The 14,314-nt window shown below is 38.9% G+C and overlaps 1 protein-coding gene across 2 annotated transcripts in view; it reads right to left on the reverse strand.

Moving 5' to 3' along the window:
* The window catches only part of ZC3H6 (zinc finger CCCH-type containing 6), a 28,925-nt gene that overhangs the window by 9,544 nt on the left and 5,067 nt on the right, over window positions 1-14,314 (reverse strand). For both annotated transcript variants that reach the window (XM_055725627.1, XM_055725628.1), the window contains exons 2-5: window positions 6,717-6,897; window positions 5,240-5,365; window positions 3,949-4,204; window positions 2,040-2,161 (exon numbers count right to left, since the gene is read on the reverse strand). In XM_055725627.1, the coding sequence (XP_055581602.1) occupies window positions 2,040-2,161; window positions 3,949-4,204; window positions 5,240-5,365; window positions 6,717-6,897 (685 nt within the window). The remainder of the gene's footprint in view (window positions 1-2,039; window positions 2,162-3,948; window positions 4,205-5,239; window positions 5,366-6,716; window positions 6,898-14,314) is intronic.

A 14,314-nucleotide genomic window follows, 5' to 3' on the forward strand; every position in this document is an offset into this window, starting at 1 on the left:
TCCCCTCTACGTGCTTCTCACACTGCTGTGATCTCCAGATTATCCACTTTCTTTTTTTCTCCTGTTAGAAGAAAAACAACCTGTTTGCTTATACCTTAAGGCAAAAAGAAAGGAAGCACAGCTCAATTGTAACCTAACACCTAAGAATTATTACGTACTTGGTGAGGCAACTAACTGTTCTTATGGTTTGATTCCCACGTGGCATATGCACTTGAGATAAACTAAAGAAACTGCAGTAAACCCATCTAACCATGGAGTCCAGGGCAGGTGCTGAGGGGGTCTGGCAGAGCTAACAAAGTCATGGAAGCAGATGGCCTTTAATGAACTGCTGTCTACGACACTGCGACAGAGGCTAGAACAAATGTAGTCTTTGCAGTGCAAGGTGGTTGCCTACTGGATGAAACAGGCTTTTCCAATTTCCAACATTCTCAAAAATGAGTAGGGATCTGACTGCTGAGTAAGAACTTCTGAAACGGAATGGATGTGGTTCTCCACAATCACCACACTGCATCATGAGCACACACGGGCATCAGTACACCACGTGTCTGATCTCATTTTGCTGGCAGATTAAGCAATGTCACAAAACATTAACACTAAGAATGATCTGCGGATTTTTGCTGATATTGAGAAGCAGAAATCTTTGAGCTTGAAATGCTACTCCTGGATCAGCCAAGATCCATGTTCTACTCCGAACACATTAAAACCAGAGAAATCTCAGTTGCTTTAGACAAGGCAGCTTCAAATCTAATAACTGATCCTCTTCACGGTTAACACAAATATCACAAACACAATGCTCTAAGGTCTCTCTGGGAATGTCCCACACCACAAAGCACTTGAAACAACCACCCAAGGAAGGTTGAAATGCTCCAAACCATGTCCCCAAGAATACCAGGGATGTCCCTGTGTGGCTTGGGAGTCTCGCAGTTACCCCTCCACACCACACAGCTCTGCATCTGTGTTTCAGAATTCATTATTTTGCTGTAGCTGGCTCAGCTTTTTGTTTTCTGCCTGCTGGGACCTGCCTGCAGCTGCCTCCTCGCCTCCACCCTTCCCCACAGCTTGGGAGATGGCACTGGAGAACAGGGTATGCTCCACAGCAACAGGAAGGAGGAGTCCTATAAATGAGGCATCATCGTCCTAACAGATCAAACAGCTGCCCTTTTCCCTACCACACGCAGGGCAGGGACAGGAAAATCTGACCAGGACCACCCAGGAGCCCCAGAGACCAGGGCTGGAGGTCTTCATAGGCCAGCTGGAGAACACAGGGGAAAATTAACGTGGCTCAATTATACATCAATGCATCAGTGAAAAGCCAGCCGTGAGAGTTCTTGAGTGTGAAAAGCCAGCCGTGCGAGTTCTTGAGTGCACGAGGAGAACCACAGACATTTTAGTTGTGGCATAAAGACTTAAATATGATTTGGCTTGTATGTTTTTATATATATTTTATATATAAATAATGTTTTTCAGCTGTGGATGGATTTGATGAATTAATCATCAATTTTGTGTAGGTTTCATTTAAATGAAGACTGGAGTGAGAAGTTTACAAATATGAACGCTGAACTGCGATGTTTTCTCTAATTCCTGTTCAAAGAACAAAGAATTAATAAATGAAAACCAAGGTCACATATATTTCCATTTTCACAGTCACAGCTATGGCAAGAGAAGGAGAATCCTTCACGATTCAGATGGAAACTGGAAAAAGCTATTTTCTTTGCTAAAATGTCTTAAGGTAAACCAATAGCGGCAAAACATCTTATTTCAGATACAGTTAACATTGATGTTCATGCACCATTCAAAACCAAAGCTCATGAACAACTTCCTGCCAGTTTTATGTAATGCTTTTGGTTTTCCTGGAAATATGAATTAGCTTATCAACCATATGTTGTACATCAAGTGTTCAAAAATTCTCGCAATTTTCTGGATAAGAGGAAAAAGTTTAAAGATACATACTTTAAAATACTCTTCTGTTAAAGCAAAGCATCCAATAATTTGAAACAAATACATAACTACATCAGGAATTCAGCTTCAATCCCACGTACCTCATGAAAGCCATCAGATCCTTTATTGCCCCCTCTTCCCCTTCCACGATCTTTACGCTTCAATTTCTTTTGCATGCCACGCCCTCGACCAACATTGTAATTATTACCTCTTTGAGAAATGCCTGCAAAATAGCAACGACCTCTTTAAATGACTTCAAAGTGAAGAAAAACGGCTATCTAGTAACATCAAATACAGACAAATCTAACACCTTTTTGCAGTCTGCATTGCTAAATACTATCTTGAGTCACAGCTGGCAAGCTCAACTACACCAGCCAATTGTAATTCTGTACAACTGCCTGCTCTTTGAAAAGCTATTCAAATCAATAGCAGACTGACAAACTGAATATAAAATTAATCTTGTTCAAAGAAACGCCTCACAATTAGAAGTGCAGTCATGTTCTTTCTAACCAGTCCAAATACTCGAAATATTTTGTGCCATTTGGTCATTTTTTGAACACAGAACTAACCAGTACAACTGGCACCCAGGTGTGCATGCACGTTTCACTGCCACAACATGCAAGAAACCTGAGAGCATAACCTAAGAAATACGACAGAACAGCTTTGAATATAAAAATGGTTAATGGTAACTGTTTGGAAGCCTTAAGACAGTAATAATCCAGCCAGCAGCATGCCAGGAGTCACAGTCTCAACTAAAACCACCGAGACAAGAGTATCTGCTTTCTCATCAATTTAAAATCAAAGAAAACCAGTTAGAAAGTCCTGTGGACATTACACCCGCTTCAGGTGGCAGCCACTCCGCCACAGCAAAGCTGATTCCAGTGAAAATGCCTTGACTTCATCTCAGATGACTTGCAGAGAGAGATACTGAAGCAGTATTGCCAAGCAGCACACGAAAAGCCATTTTTGTCTCAGCGAAAAAGATTCTGCCCATCTTTTGCCTATTGATTTTATTGTGAACCAAAACAGAATACAATAAATATTCACTGTGGTAAATGAAAGACAGCTTACTACCTTTGTGTAACACACAGTATCTTCCTGAAAACTATTAAGGTATTCATACCGTCATCATACAAAACCATGCTCAAATGCTGCCTGGGAGACAAAGTTTTAACCATGATTAACGGGTGTAATTTCTGCAAACCCAGTCAATAGTTGCTGAAATGACAACTTGGATCTCATTTAATAAGGCATGAGAACAAGTTCAGCACTTCTACGGAGGCCAGAGATGTAAGCTGGCTCCATGAACTGCACTGCAATGGTAAGGAAACGATCAGACACCAAATGAAAGGTGCAAACCAGAATGCTTGCATAACTTTGCTTATGTAAGTAAGGCATGAAATAAGGACAGCAGGACTCTTTCAGGAGTATGTTGCTTAAGAGGAATGCTTTTTCACCAGCATTTGTACCGGCCCAGCTTTGATTGCAAGTAAAATTGTGAAAAGAAAAGTAAAAGATGCTAGCATACTTGTGTGGGATATAGTAATAAAAGCATTCAGGCAACTATCAAAATTTCTAGTTACTTACTTTTTTGGGGAGGGGGCCCTAAATTAGATTTTGAAATCTATATATTTACATTCTTTCCCCCAATCAAGTCCCATTTCAGACTTTCAGAAACTACTACCAGAAAGTCATTTTACAGCCCTATGATTTCTTACTCAAACTGTTATCCAACAAAGATCTTGGCTTTTTAATAGGGTTTTATTTCTTTATTTCCTATGTACACTTTGCCCAACATTTGATTTTTTTCTTCACTATATGCATCAGTGCAACCATATGATATTACTCCCTTACGATGAACAGCATTATCACCTACTGATGGGAGACCAACCGCAAGCTCCCAGGAAAGGCACCACTGGCAGTTTTCTTCAAGACAAACATCCCAAAATGATGCATGATACAACTGCTGCCACCATCCACTACTACAGTTAATGATTCAAATTATCTTACCTTTCTGGATCCCTTTCATCCCCTGTTTTTTCACTGGTTCTTTTGGGAATGGAGGTCCCAAATCAGTACTGGAGGTCTCTTTAGCTTGCCTGTATTGTTTAAGCTGATCAGCAAAATCTTCATCCTTTTCTTCTTCATTATAATTACCAAAGTTTTCATCACTGTAATGACTATAGTCATCATACTCCTTGCTTTTAACATTTTTTTTATGTTGCATTTTCTGTGAACTCATGTAATTTCCTGATACGTGTCCATGCTGCATGAAAGGGATTGCATTGTTCAGAAGCAACTCAATATTTCAAAAAACACCCCTCCAATCTGCTCTACAAAACCAGTTGCTTTTAAGCTGTTTTATTGTCACGCTGTCTACCTTGCACAAACAAGCATCAATAATGCACAGTGAAAACCAGTTATTCAGTGAAGATTACTACTTTTGATTCTGAACGCATTGAAATTGGAAAAAAAAGATAAACAAGAACAGCATCAGCATCTATACTCCAGAACGTTTTTCAGTGAGGTTGACAAAGCATTTTAACATGCACAGTTCTAAGTGTTTTAAGTGCTACTTAGATGAATTATGATTAAAGTAAGTTCTTTTCCCTTCATGATCTCCAATCCAGATGCTCTCGGACACAGATGATGCAATCTGTCCTGTTTCTGTCAGTCAGGATGAAATACTGCTTATGGCCACTCCTAAACCAGCACTGTCCCTTCTCCTGTTTCTGCAGACAGGATCTTCAGTTTGTTAATAAATTCAGCTGGCTTAGAGGTTTCTGGAACAGTTTCAGGCTAAACAGAAAATCTCCTCTCCTCTGAAGTACCAGAGTTTCATCAAGCCTCTAGCCACTCTAATGCAGCTTTACAGAATGCCAGTCTATTTCACCCCACGGTCTCAGAAGGGTTATCAAGCTGCACAGGCTGAGAAAAGCCAGGACAAATTGAGCTATCAGAAAGCAGAATCAACTCTAGATCTTTAAAGGTGGCTTTTCAGGGGCTGTTTCCTTACTACAGTCTAAATCCAATGCAGGAAATAATAAAGGAATCTTAATTTTTGCCTGATGGGGGGAAAAAAACAGTATCAGGCTCGATTACACCACTTAAGATTCACGCCACAGAAGAAGCTTTACATTTGGAAATCTACCCAAGCAGATGAAAACTAGATGTGCTTCCTGAAATCTGTGAGAATGGGCACTGTGATCAAGTCAGCCTTCGAAAACCGCATCATTTACATCTGCATTTTTTAAACTGCACCTAAATAAAAACATGAGAAATTGGTTTAAAACCATACTACCTGACTGAACGAAGAATCATAATCTCTATATGAAGAGCTGCTACTCTTTTTATGTGGTCTTTCTGTCCGTTCAATATCAGAGTCATGGCTGTAGTCAGAACTGTCATCACTGGAAGGGGAATTATGCTGAAAAAAAGAAGAAAACAGTGCTCTCAAACATTATTATATAATTCCCTGAGTAACTCGGCTGCTGCATGTGAACTTAAAGGAAGCATTAGTCTAATAACTGAAAATATTTTCTTAAGTCTCACAAATCTCTGCTTCTGGAGTAAGCTAAAGAAAGCACAATCTTTGAGGACCCACTTTTTTTATCAGAGATCTGATCTGATGAGTCTTCCAAATGTAGTCATTGAGGGCTATGTGGTTTCTCTGGGTTCAGGCAGCTTCCTATGAGTGTCTGAGCCCTGCCTCTTTGCGACAGCAGGGATGCTGCTGGAAGGCTAACAAACCTGGGAGCTGGCTAGAAACTTGCACATGACCATAGAAATGATTAGCAGCCTGTCATTTGCTGTGGGGAGAAAACTCAGTGTTACTGCATTACCAATGTTTTATTAAGACATATTGTTTTGCAGAAAATTTAGAGGGGAACCATATAAGAACATTGCATTTTTGTGACCTTTAGAAAATGAAACCTGATGTTCCTTTTCTAGGACAAAATTTTGTCAATCTCTTGCATTTAAGTTGATTAAAATATATATTAGACACATTATCATAGTGAACTTTACTAAAGAATTTGCTTAGCCTGAAATGTTTTCTTCCCACAGATATGATAATTAGCATGAAGATTGAACTTCCTGAATTTACATTTTGCCTCTTATCCTAAAAAACTCTCAAATCTTTATGGTTTGGTTACCATTGCTGTGGACAGTAGCCAGTGCTTAATTTACACTGCTGCTTAAGATTTAAACAATTTAAGGAGAGGTTCAGCACTTGAGCCTTTCACGTCAGAACTAGCACAACCACTGACAAGGGCAGGGAGTAAAACGCTCACAAATGTCGGTATTTTGTAAACTGCTATTAAAAGAAATACTGAAATAAATAAGCATCCAATGAAGATGTGTATCACAAATAACACAGTTATGCCCACAATCTGATTTTGTACTTCTTTTAAATATAAACAGATGAAAACCAAGTTTATGAAAACGCATTTAGGCGAAGCTAACAGACAACTTTCCAAACTACCATTTGCAATGTGCCATGGCTGGATTATTTAATGATTTATTGTCTCTTTACACCACATAAACTGTCACTGAAATGTGTGAATATGCACTTTCATGTGTCAAACGTCTATTTAAACAAATTGTTTAATATTGAAGTGTATTGGTAAGACAGGAATTCCCAAAACTTGCCCTTGGAGACCAAAGATTGCCAAAATTGTAATAAAACCATTTTAGTTTTCTTCACTAATTCCCTGGATTCTTGTCTAAATCTGGAATTAAAATAAGCACCTCCAATATTCTGGTTTGCATTTCCTAACCTTATGCTTATCCCGTCTTCTCCTTTTTGATTTTTTCTTTTCTTTTTCTTTTTTGCGTTTCTTCCGTGATTTTCTATGTCCTTTTTCATTTTTCTGTTTATCATCACCTTTTGTACCATGTTCTTTCACATCTTCATATGCTGCATCATCTATTTCACCATCTTCTAGCTCTCCATCTTCTCTGTAGGAGGAGAAATAGCAATAGAATACAATTACATGTTATGTTCCACCTCATCTGTCCAATAGCACAGTAAAAAGAAACACACCCAGTATTTCTTTCCACCAGCTACATTTTTATGCATGTGCATATCCTTTTAAAACATGTAATACCCCAAGAACTATGTAGGATTTTAGAATTTTCTTTTACAGTTCAAGAAAAATGTAATGCAAACCATTAAATGGTCTTGAATTGTACCAAAAAAACAAAAAGTTTTAAACCAATGCATTTTTATTTTCCTTCTCAGAACAAAGGTCTTCTCTTCTTACAGTTTTCTCCAACCTAGATTAAAAAAAAACAACCTGCTTCGACACACAGGATTCTGTTGCCCTTAAACACATTTCGAACTGAAGAGGTCATTTAACTTTTTCTAGAAATACTTCTATTACAATGCTACTACATGCCTTTACAGTGCTGTATTTGCAGAACAGATATGATCAAAATTAAAGGCAATTAAAACTCTATGAAAGCCACACAGTGAAAGAGTAGCAATAATGAGAAATGGTTGGGTACTGCAGGAAAAACAACGCATAGTAATACAAACATGTTTCCGTCAACACACCAACTCCTGGAACTAAAGACAGGACAGCAGTTATCTAGGGTGCAATGGCCAATGTTATAAGCAATTTTAAAAAGGAGGATTAATTTAGCGCTTAGGTGAATTCTTCAAAAGAAATTAGTAGTTGACAAGAAAGGAGTAGTTAACACTTGAATTTCATTTGCTAGAATCTAAAAACAGACACCAGGCATCTGACAATGCTATTTTTCTAAGCTACCCAGGGTGGGGTTTGTCTTTTTAAAATGTGCAACTGACATTTGTAGGGGGTCATTTCATACATCAATAAATAATATAAATGGAACAATATGCATGTGAACGTAACTTCTGCATATGAATGTGACTGTCTCAAAAGTCTTCAAAATGAAGTAATACCGAAATATGATTAAAAAAAAAAAAAACAAACACATAATGTTAACACTAAGTGCTTGTAGACCAAGTAACAGAACAGTTTGTGCTTATCGCCATCAGTAGGGAAAAAAAGTTGCTACAACTGGGTCAGACTTTATTTAATAAAGTTTTGTCTACTGACTGGAACAGTAACAACCCTAAAAATCTTTTGCCAGGAAAGAAACACTTCAACAAAACACGAGTTAACCTATTTCTTATCCCTATTTCGAACATACCGCCAAAGCGATCTCAACTCCCCTTCTATTTGGTACTTGCTGGGTTTTGGTTGTGGAAGAATTTACTGCTTTTGAACATTAATAATTGGCACTATATAATTATTTCTACATTACCACTGCTTCTGGAATTCAGCCTTTGCAGGTACTGTGGAACCCTGCAGAAACTCAGTCCTGAATTTTTACATGGAGATTGCTTGAAAATGCCATCAGTATCAGGTTCAGCAGATGGCGAGGGCAGCAAGGGGAGAAGCTTGTAGATATTAGAAAACGATATATTTAAAAAAGAACAAACACTCAAACCCCAAAACAAGATCAAACTAGTGCTGAGGGCAGTAGAAGGTATTAGGACAGAGGCAGTAATTAGGCTATATTAAATTGCCTTACAATTTGTCCATCACAGTCTTGTATTCGCAGCATATTAGCTAACCTGACAATCAACTCTGTCTAGTTCAAGGTGGGACTGCGAACAGTAGGAAGGGGGAAGAACTCAAAAGGAAGCCAAGGACCTGAGTCTCCACAGGAAAAAAAAACCCCAGTGATTAAGAAGTTAGAAGCAACCCAAAGTTGTGACTTTTTGTGAGAGCAGTAATGGATATGCCAGAGAGAAGAAAAGGGGAGAAGACATGACTGCTGTATTGTCACCTCATACAGCCTGGAACTTCTTAGAACTACTCTTAACAATTGCAGCGCAAAAAGGAAGGAAAACAACCCAAAAAACCCAAACAAAAATAAATATATAATTCTAGAGCACTAAGCAGCCAACAAATGAAGGAGGAAAAAAATCCTCACATCCAGATTATCAACTCACATAAAGGCTCTGGAGAAAAACTAAGGAAATCCATCAATTCCAAGGCAGCACCTCTTCACCTTTCATTCTCAACTACTAGTGGGATCCTACAGCAACTGTGACACTTCCCCATCACCTCACGGCAGCCCACTGCAACCACATAAAGGCACATTATATACATCCAAGGCTCATGAGGATGTTTTGCTGTAGTACATAATCAAGAAGGGGGCTCTAAGAACACTTCTAAGCAATGCACAAGGGCAGCTTGCCTACCTAGCAATTGAAAAAAGCACACTGGAATATGGGAGAAAATAATCTTCTGGACAAATACTGAAGATAGTTTTGTTTTGCTAAGTACCATGAAGTAACAGGACTGGAAAGAAGGAAAGTTTGTAAGGAGCCTTCAAATGTCAAAATATTAAAAAGTGGCATAAAAAGAAATTTAATCTGAACAAGATGCTGCTACAGAAGGTTTAAAGACCATCATTCATGCTGATGGGCAGTAAAAGCTCACGGCTGTAGCGAGGGAACTTTCAGCACTGACTGCCACAGGCAGTTGCTGAAGTAGAAAGGGACTGGGCAGTTTCACAGACAACAAGGCATGGCTCTTCCTGCCAGCGCACCGAACACAACGGGGCGCTAGGAAGGGAAAAGGGAACTCGGAAACAAGGTAAGGAAAACTGCTCAACTGCTATTTATTAAGTTTAGCTACACTGCAAATGCAATTGTCACCAGCTTTGTGTATGGCCTTAAACATTTACTTGGAAACACTTTGAAAAGGACAGTATATTTCAGTGCAAATATAAACCAGTAGGAAGCTCTGAAGCCAAGGTGAGCTTTTGAACACAGAATGGATATTAATAATTACAATGATAATAAAGGTATGCCTACTACCAAGCGGGCTCCGAATGTGGAGAGGTAGTTTCAGAACCCATTTTTATGATTTTTACAAGTGCTCACGGAGATCTGCTCATACACAATCCTTACGCTGCCTCACAAAGGACAATGTAACACCAAGACACTCCCAGACTTGAGATAAAAGATCTTCAGAGTATGTAACACAAGCATAAAACAAATCCTGTCTTCCAACACCACAGTGTCCATTATCTCCAACATTCCTTGACAAATTCTGAAGTATAGCAGACAATATCCCAAGAAAGCATTTGTCACATCTTTCCAGGAGACACTTGATTAATAAAGTATGCCTAATGAAACTGGAACACAAATATTTATGAAACGCCTGCCGTTATTAGAAAAAAAATCTTTTGTATTTTGACAACGTCAGCTAAACTTACTCTCTCAAGGACATCCACTCAATTAAAATATCCTCTCATGTAAAATGCCTACTGAAAACACTCTTTGGGAAATAAGGTATTTAGCAGTTACCAGTTCCTTTGAGAACTGCCCCCATATGTTTACACTTCTGGGATGCGCACAGGACACAAGTAACTTTCTAGGTAAAACAATTGTGCAGAATCTCAGTAATACTATCCTTTAGATTGCATTTCAAGGGTAAGATTACGAAAGTCCTCTAATCCCCAAATGCCTGAATTCTTTCCACAACATCCTAGAGTTTTCCAAGCATCAAACCTCAAGAATGCAAAAAAAAAAAAAACAACCCACCCCAAAACCCAAAACCAAACAAAAAAAAAATGCAAAAAACCCCACCACCAACCCAGACATACACAAAAAAACCCTACGTAAATATGATTTGAAAAGATAATGGTCAAAAATCTATCACCTTCTTGAAAATACTTATTCTTCAAAGAAAGTTTAAAGGAAGTGATAGGACAGAAACTACCTTCCATTTTATAGGCTTTTTTTTTTCCTGTTTAAAATACAGACTGGAGCTGTACACTAGAAAGTGAGTGCAGAAACCACCCCCTTTAGAAGTTCACTTCCTAAATATATCCCACAGGCTTTGGGAAGGGCTTTCAGTGATGTAACCCAAGACTACCTCCTTTTCCACTATGAGTAACAGAAGTCAACAAACCCATGTGATCCAGAAAAAACACAGCTAGCAGATGATTTTCTAGGAAATGGGTCTGAATGTTAGGTTGCTTTCCCTCTGGCAGATATCTACAGCAAACAAATGGCAATGTTCATCTAACAAGAGACTATATGAACTTAGGTTTTGCAAAGTAGAGGTTCTTGCTTACAGAATAATCTGGGTTTACACAGTACCTTAGTATGCTTTATTATTGCTGGAAACGCCTGATACACAAAAATAAAAATTGTCTTGATCTAGTATAACTTTGTTGTCTTTTCCAAGATTCACTTCTCTTTCAACTACCCTGCCCCACAAAAGAATACCCCACAAAACCAAACTTCACTGCAATAATGCCAACAAGCTGTGGGCGGAACAGTTTACGATGCCTACACAACGCATACCTCTGGAGTCTAAAAGCCTCTGCGCTGAAGGAACAACACTTGCAATTTTTAACTTCTGCCCTGTCTTATTTTCTTGTATTCTGTACTAGTATATGCAAAGGCTGAACTAGATCTGATACATGTCTTCAGATTAACAGAAATTAATCCCTGGCCTATTACAGAGCAGACCTGTGGTATAAAATTCTGGCACTGAAAACAGCAGAAGAGGTTAACACATCTCTAACCAGAGATCTCAGCCAGCATTACCAAGCCTGTCCCATCCCAAGCCCCTTCCAAACACCCATATTTTGGAAGAGAAATAAAAGCATCTTTATTAAATACCCAGTTTAAATTGCTCAGAGGCGTTTGGCTAATGCTGTCTGACCTACTGGAATTCCTTCATAAAGAGCCCTGAACGATTTGAATGATTAAAACAAGCTGCCATACAGTACTACTCATAACCCATGGGCCAGCAAATGCAATCTTGCAGTCCAGAACACAGGAGATGCAAAATTAAGTAACATCACCTGGACGCCACAAGCTAAATAAATCCTAACTAAACAAAACACAGCATACTGGCCGTGATCTTTCTTATCAGCCCCTGACCAAGGACTAGAAAGGCACAAAAAATATTTGGTTCATCTCCAAATGCAACAGAAAGCACTAAAATCCCTGATGGATCACTCCCTCTTCCACAATCTCCAGATAACTCAGAGATTGATGGATATGTGAAAAGAAAACCTGAAAGCGCTTCCACTGTCACAAGTGTATTTCTAGAGCATCTCCAAAATGGATTAGAAAGGCACAGAAGCCAAATTGTCTTTCAGGGAGAATCAGCCTGGTGAAATCACCGAAAGAGCAGTTATGCAAATATTCGGTTAGGGAAAACAGAAATCCACGCATAAAGTAACTCACCATTACTCTAGTGTTTACTATTTATTTCTAACATTCAAACTCAGCTTTAACTTAACCTTTCCTGTCCTTAGTCTGAGGCATTTTTAAAAATAGCATTCTTTATGTTCAAAGAAGATTTACAACTCAAGCTCCTTAAGTCCAAGATACAAAAACAAGACACATTTTCTCAGTACACTGACAATTGTAGCTCTGAAATATTTTAAGAAAACTAAAAAGAGTTTTCCCTGTGGGACTGTTTTTCCAATCTTCCTAACAGAATTACTTCACATACTTGCAGGTAGAGCAGATGCTACATGAGAACCATAGCTCTGTATGTTTTAAGACGTTACATGAACAAAATTGTGCAACCAAAATGTGACTCTCCATCATCAAACGTTATTTTCTGTTCAGTCTGGTTTTGGTAGGCTTGATTCACAGCTGAGGTAAGGTCTCATTTAAAAATAATTACATTTTGGTTTACAATACGATGCTTTTGCCTTTATTTATTAGAATAAGCCTTAAAAATAATATTAACGGCCAAGACTTTCCGAAAGTATTACCAAGACCAGAAAAAGTACATAGTAGAAAATAATTAAAGGCTGCAAACATCTCCCATTTACTTCTTGTACACACAGAGAAAGAACACAGCAGCAGGAATGGAAACTTTACACATGAGAAGATCTCTAACACATTAATTAATAAATTATTTTTTTAGCTACCCATTTCTGGTGATGACTGAGTATTACTGTCCAAAATGAAAACAAAATTGATTTCTTCCTAGAGTGAGTACATTGTTAAATCTTAACCTCTTTTTTCTGTGATTAGTTCTAGAAGAGATGGGTTATCAGAAAACATCGAGGATGTCCAAAAACTCATCTTCTCATACAGAAACAGTACGGTTAACAGCCCTTTAATTCACAGGGGCTGGTAACAGCATCATACACCTGCTCTGCTGACCTCTGAGGATCTGTGATAAGGACATACAATGCAGGAGAGAGTTTAACCTGATGGTAAGGTACTCGAGTGTTTTTGATAATGGTCAAGACTTATTTAGTGAAAAAGCCTTACACCCCTCCTGGACATTTTTCCTCCTTAGTTTCCTTTGGGCACGGTCTTCTTAGTACCCCAAACTAGTTTTCTCCCTTAACCCCTCTATTCTAGGCCCTCACACACTCCTGCTGCTTCATGTAACCCTCCTGCACATATTTTCCAAACCAAATGCATCTAGAATAACATGGTGCTATGCCACACTTGTGACCACACAGACACACACGGCTATCCCTTCTCATCATTACATGCTTTCTCTCTGTCCTGTTTGTGATCACAAGACAAATGTGCAATACTCTCAACAGGTAAGATTTTGGTTTTATAAAATTAGGAAGAGCACGATAACTCAGATGCATTTTGATGACATGAAATTACTCGTCCAAAATGAGGGCTAACATTCATTAAATAAATTTGTCCAAGCATGCTACTAAAGAATTTACAAAATAGGGAAAATAACTACAAAACTAGAAGGTGTTTTTGCAGTTAACACAACAAGCCAGCATCCACTGATAATCAGCACTGGCTTCTTTGACAATGTTACGCAGCTCACTCATGGCACTTTTCAGCCACCCATTAGTTTTGACCACTCTGTAAATATGAAGTTATTTTAATCCACAGCCAGGCGGTGAAAATGCATCACAAAAAGTTATAGGCTAGATTGCTTGGGTTTTTTAACCTCTGTTTTGTTTTCATCCCCAGAGGAGGCCGTAACAGATACGGTGTTCCCATAAAATGGAGGAAGGAAGCGAGAAAGACAGCAGTGAGGCGTGCCAAAATATAGCTTCCTGTGGTGGTACTGGAGGCCAACGAGCAACTTCTGGCAAGCCCACATTCTCACCCTGCTGCCTAACCATCTCCAGGGTTGAATACCATAGAAGAAATTACTGGAAGTCACACAGGCCACCACCTTCTCCTCCCCAGGAGGATGAGGAGTAACAGCTACATAAGCCAGCTACGTTTCTGTCACTCCTGCAATGTTTGCTATGGATGGCGAGCAAGCCTTGTTTGCCCACAGGGCGTATTTGGGAGCGATTATCTCTTCGCTTCCTAGTTTCCTAATGTCAAAGCAAGGTTTGAAATCATGCTCAAAACCAATAAATC

Source organism: Falco cherrug, chromosome 13 (assembly GCF_023634085.1).
Source record: "Falco cherrug isolate bFalChe1 chromosome 13, bFalChe1.pri, whole genome shotgun sequence".
In the NCBI taxonomy this organism is placed as follows: Eukaryota; Metazoa; Chordata; class Aves; order Falconiformes; family Falconidae; genus Falco; species Falco cherrug.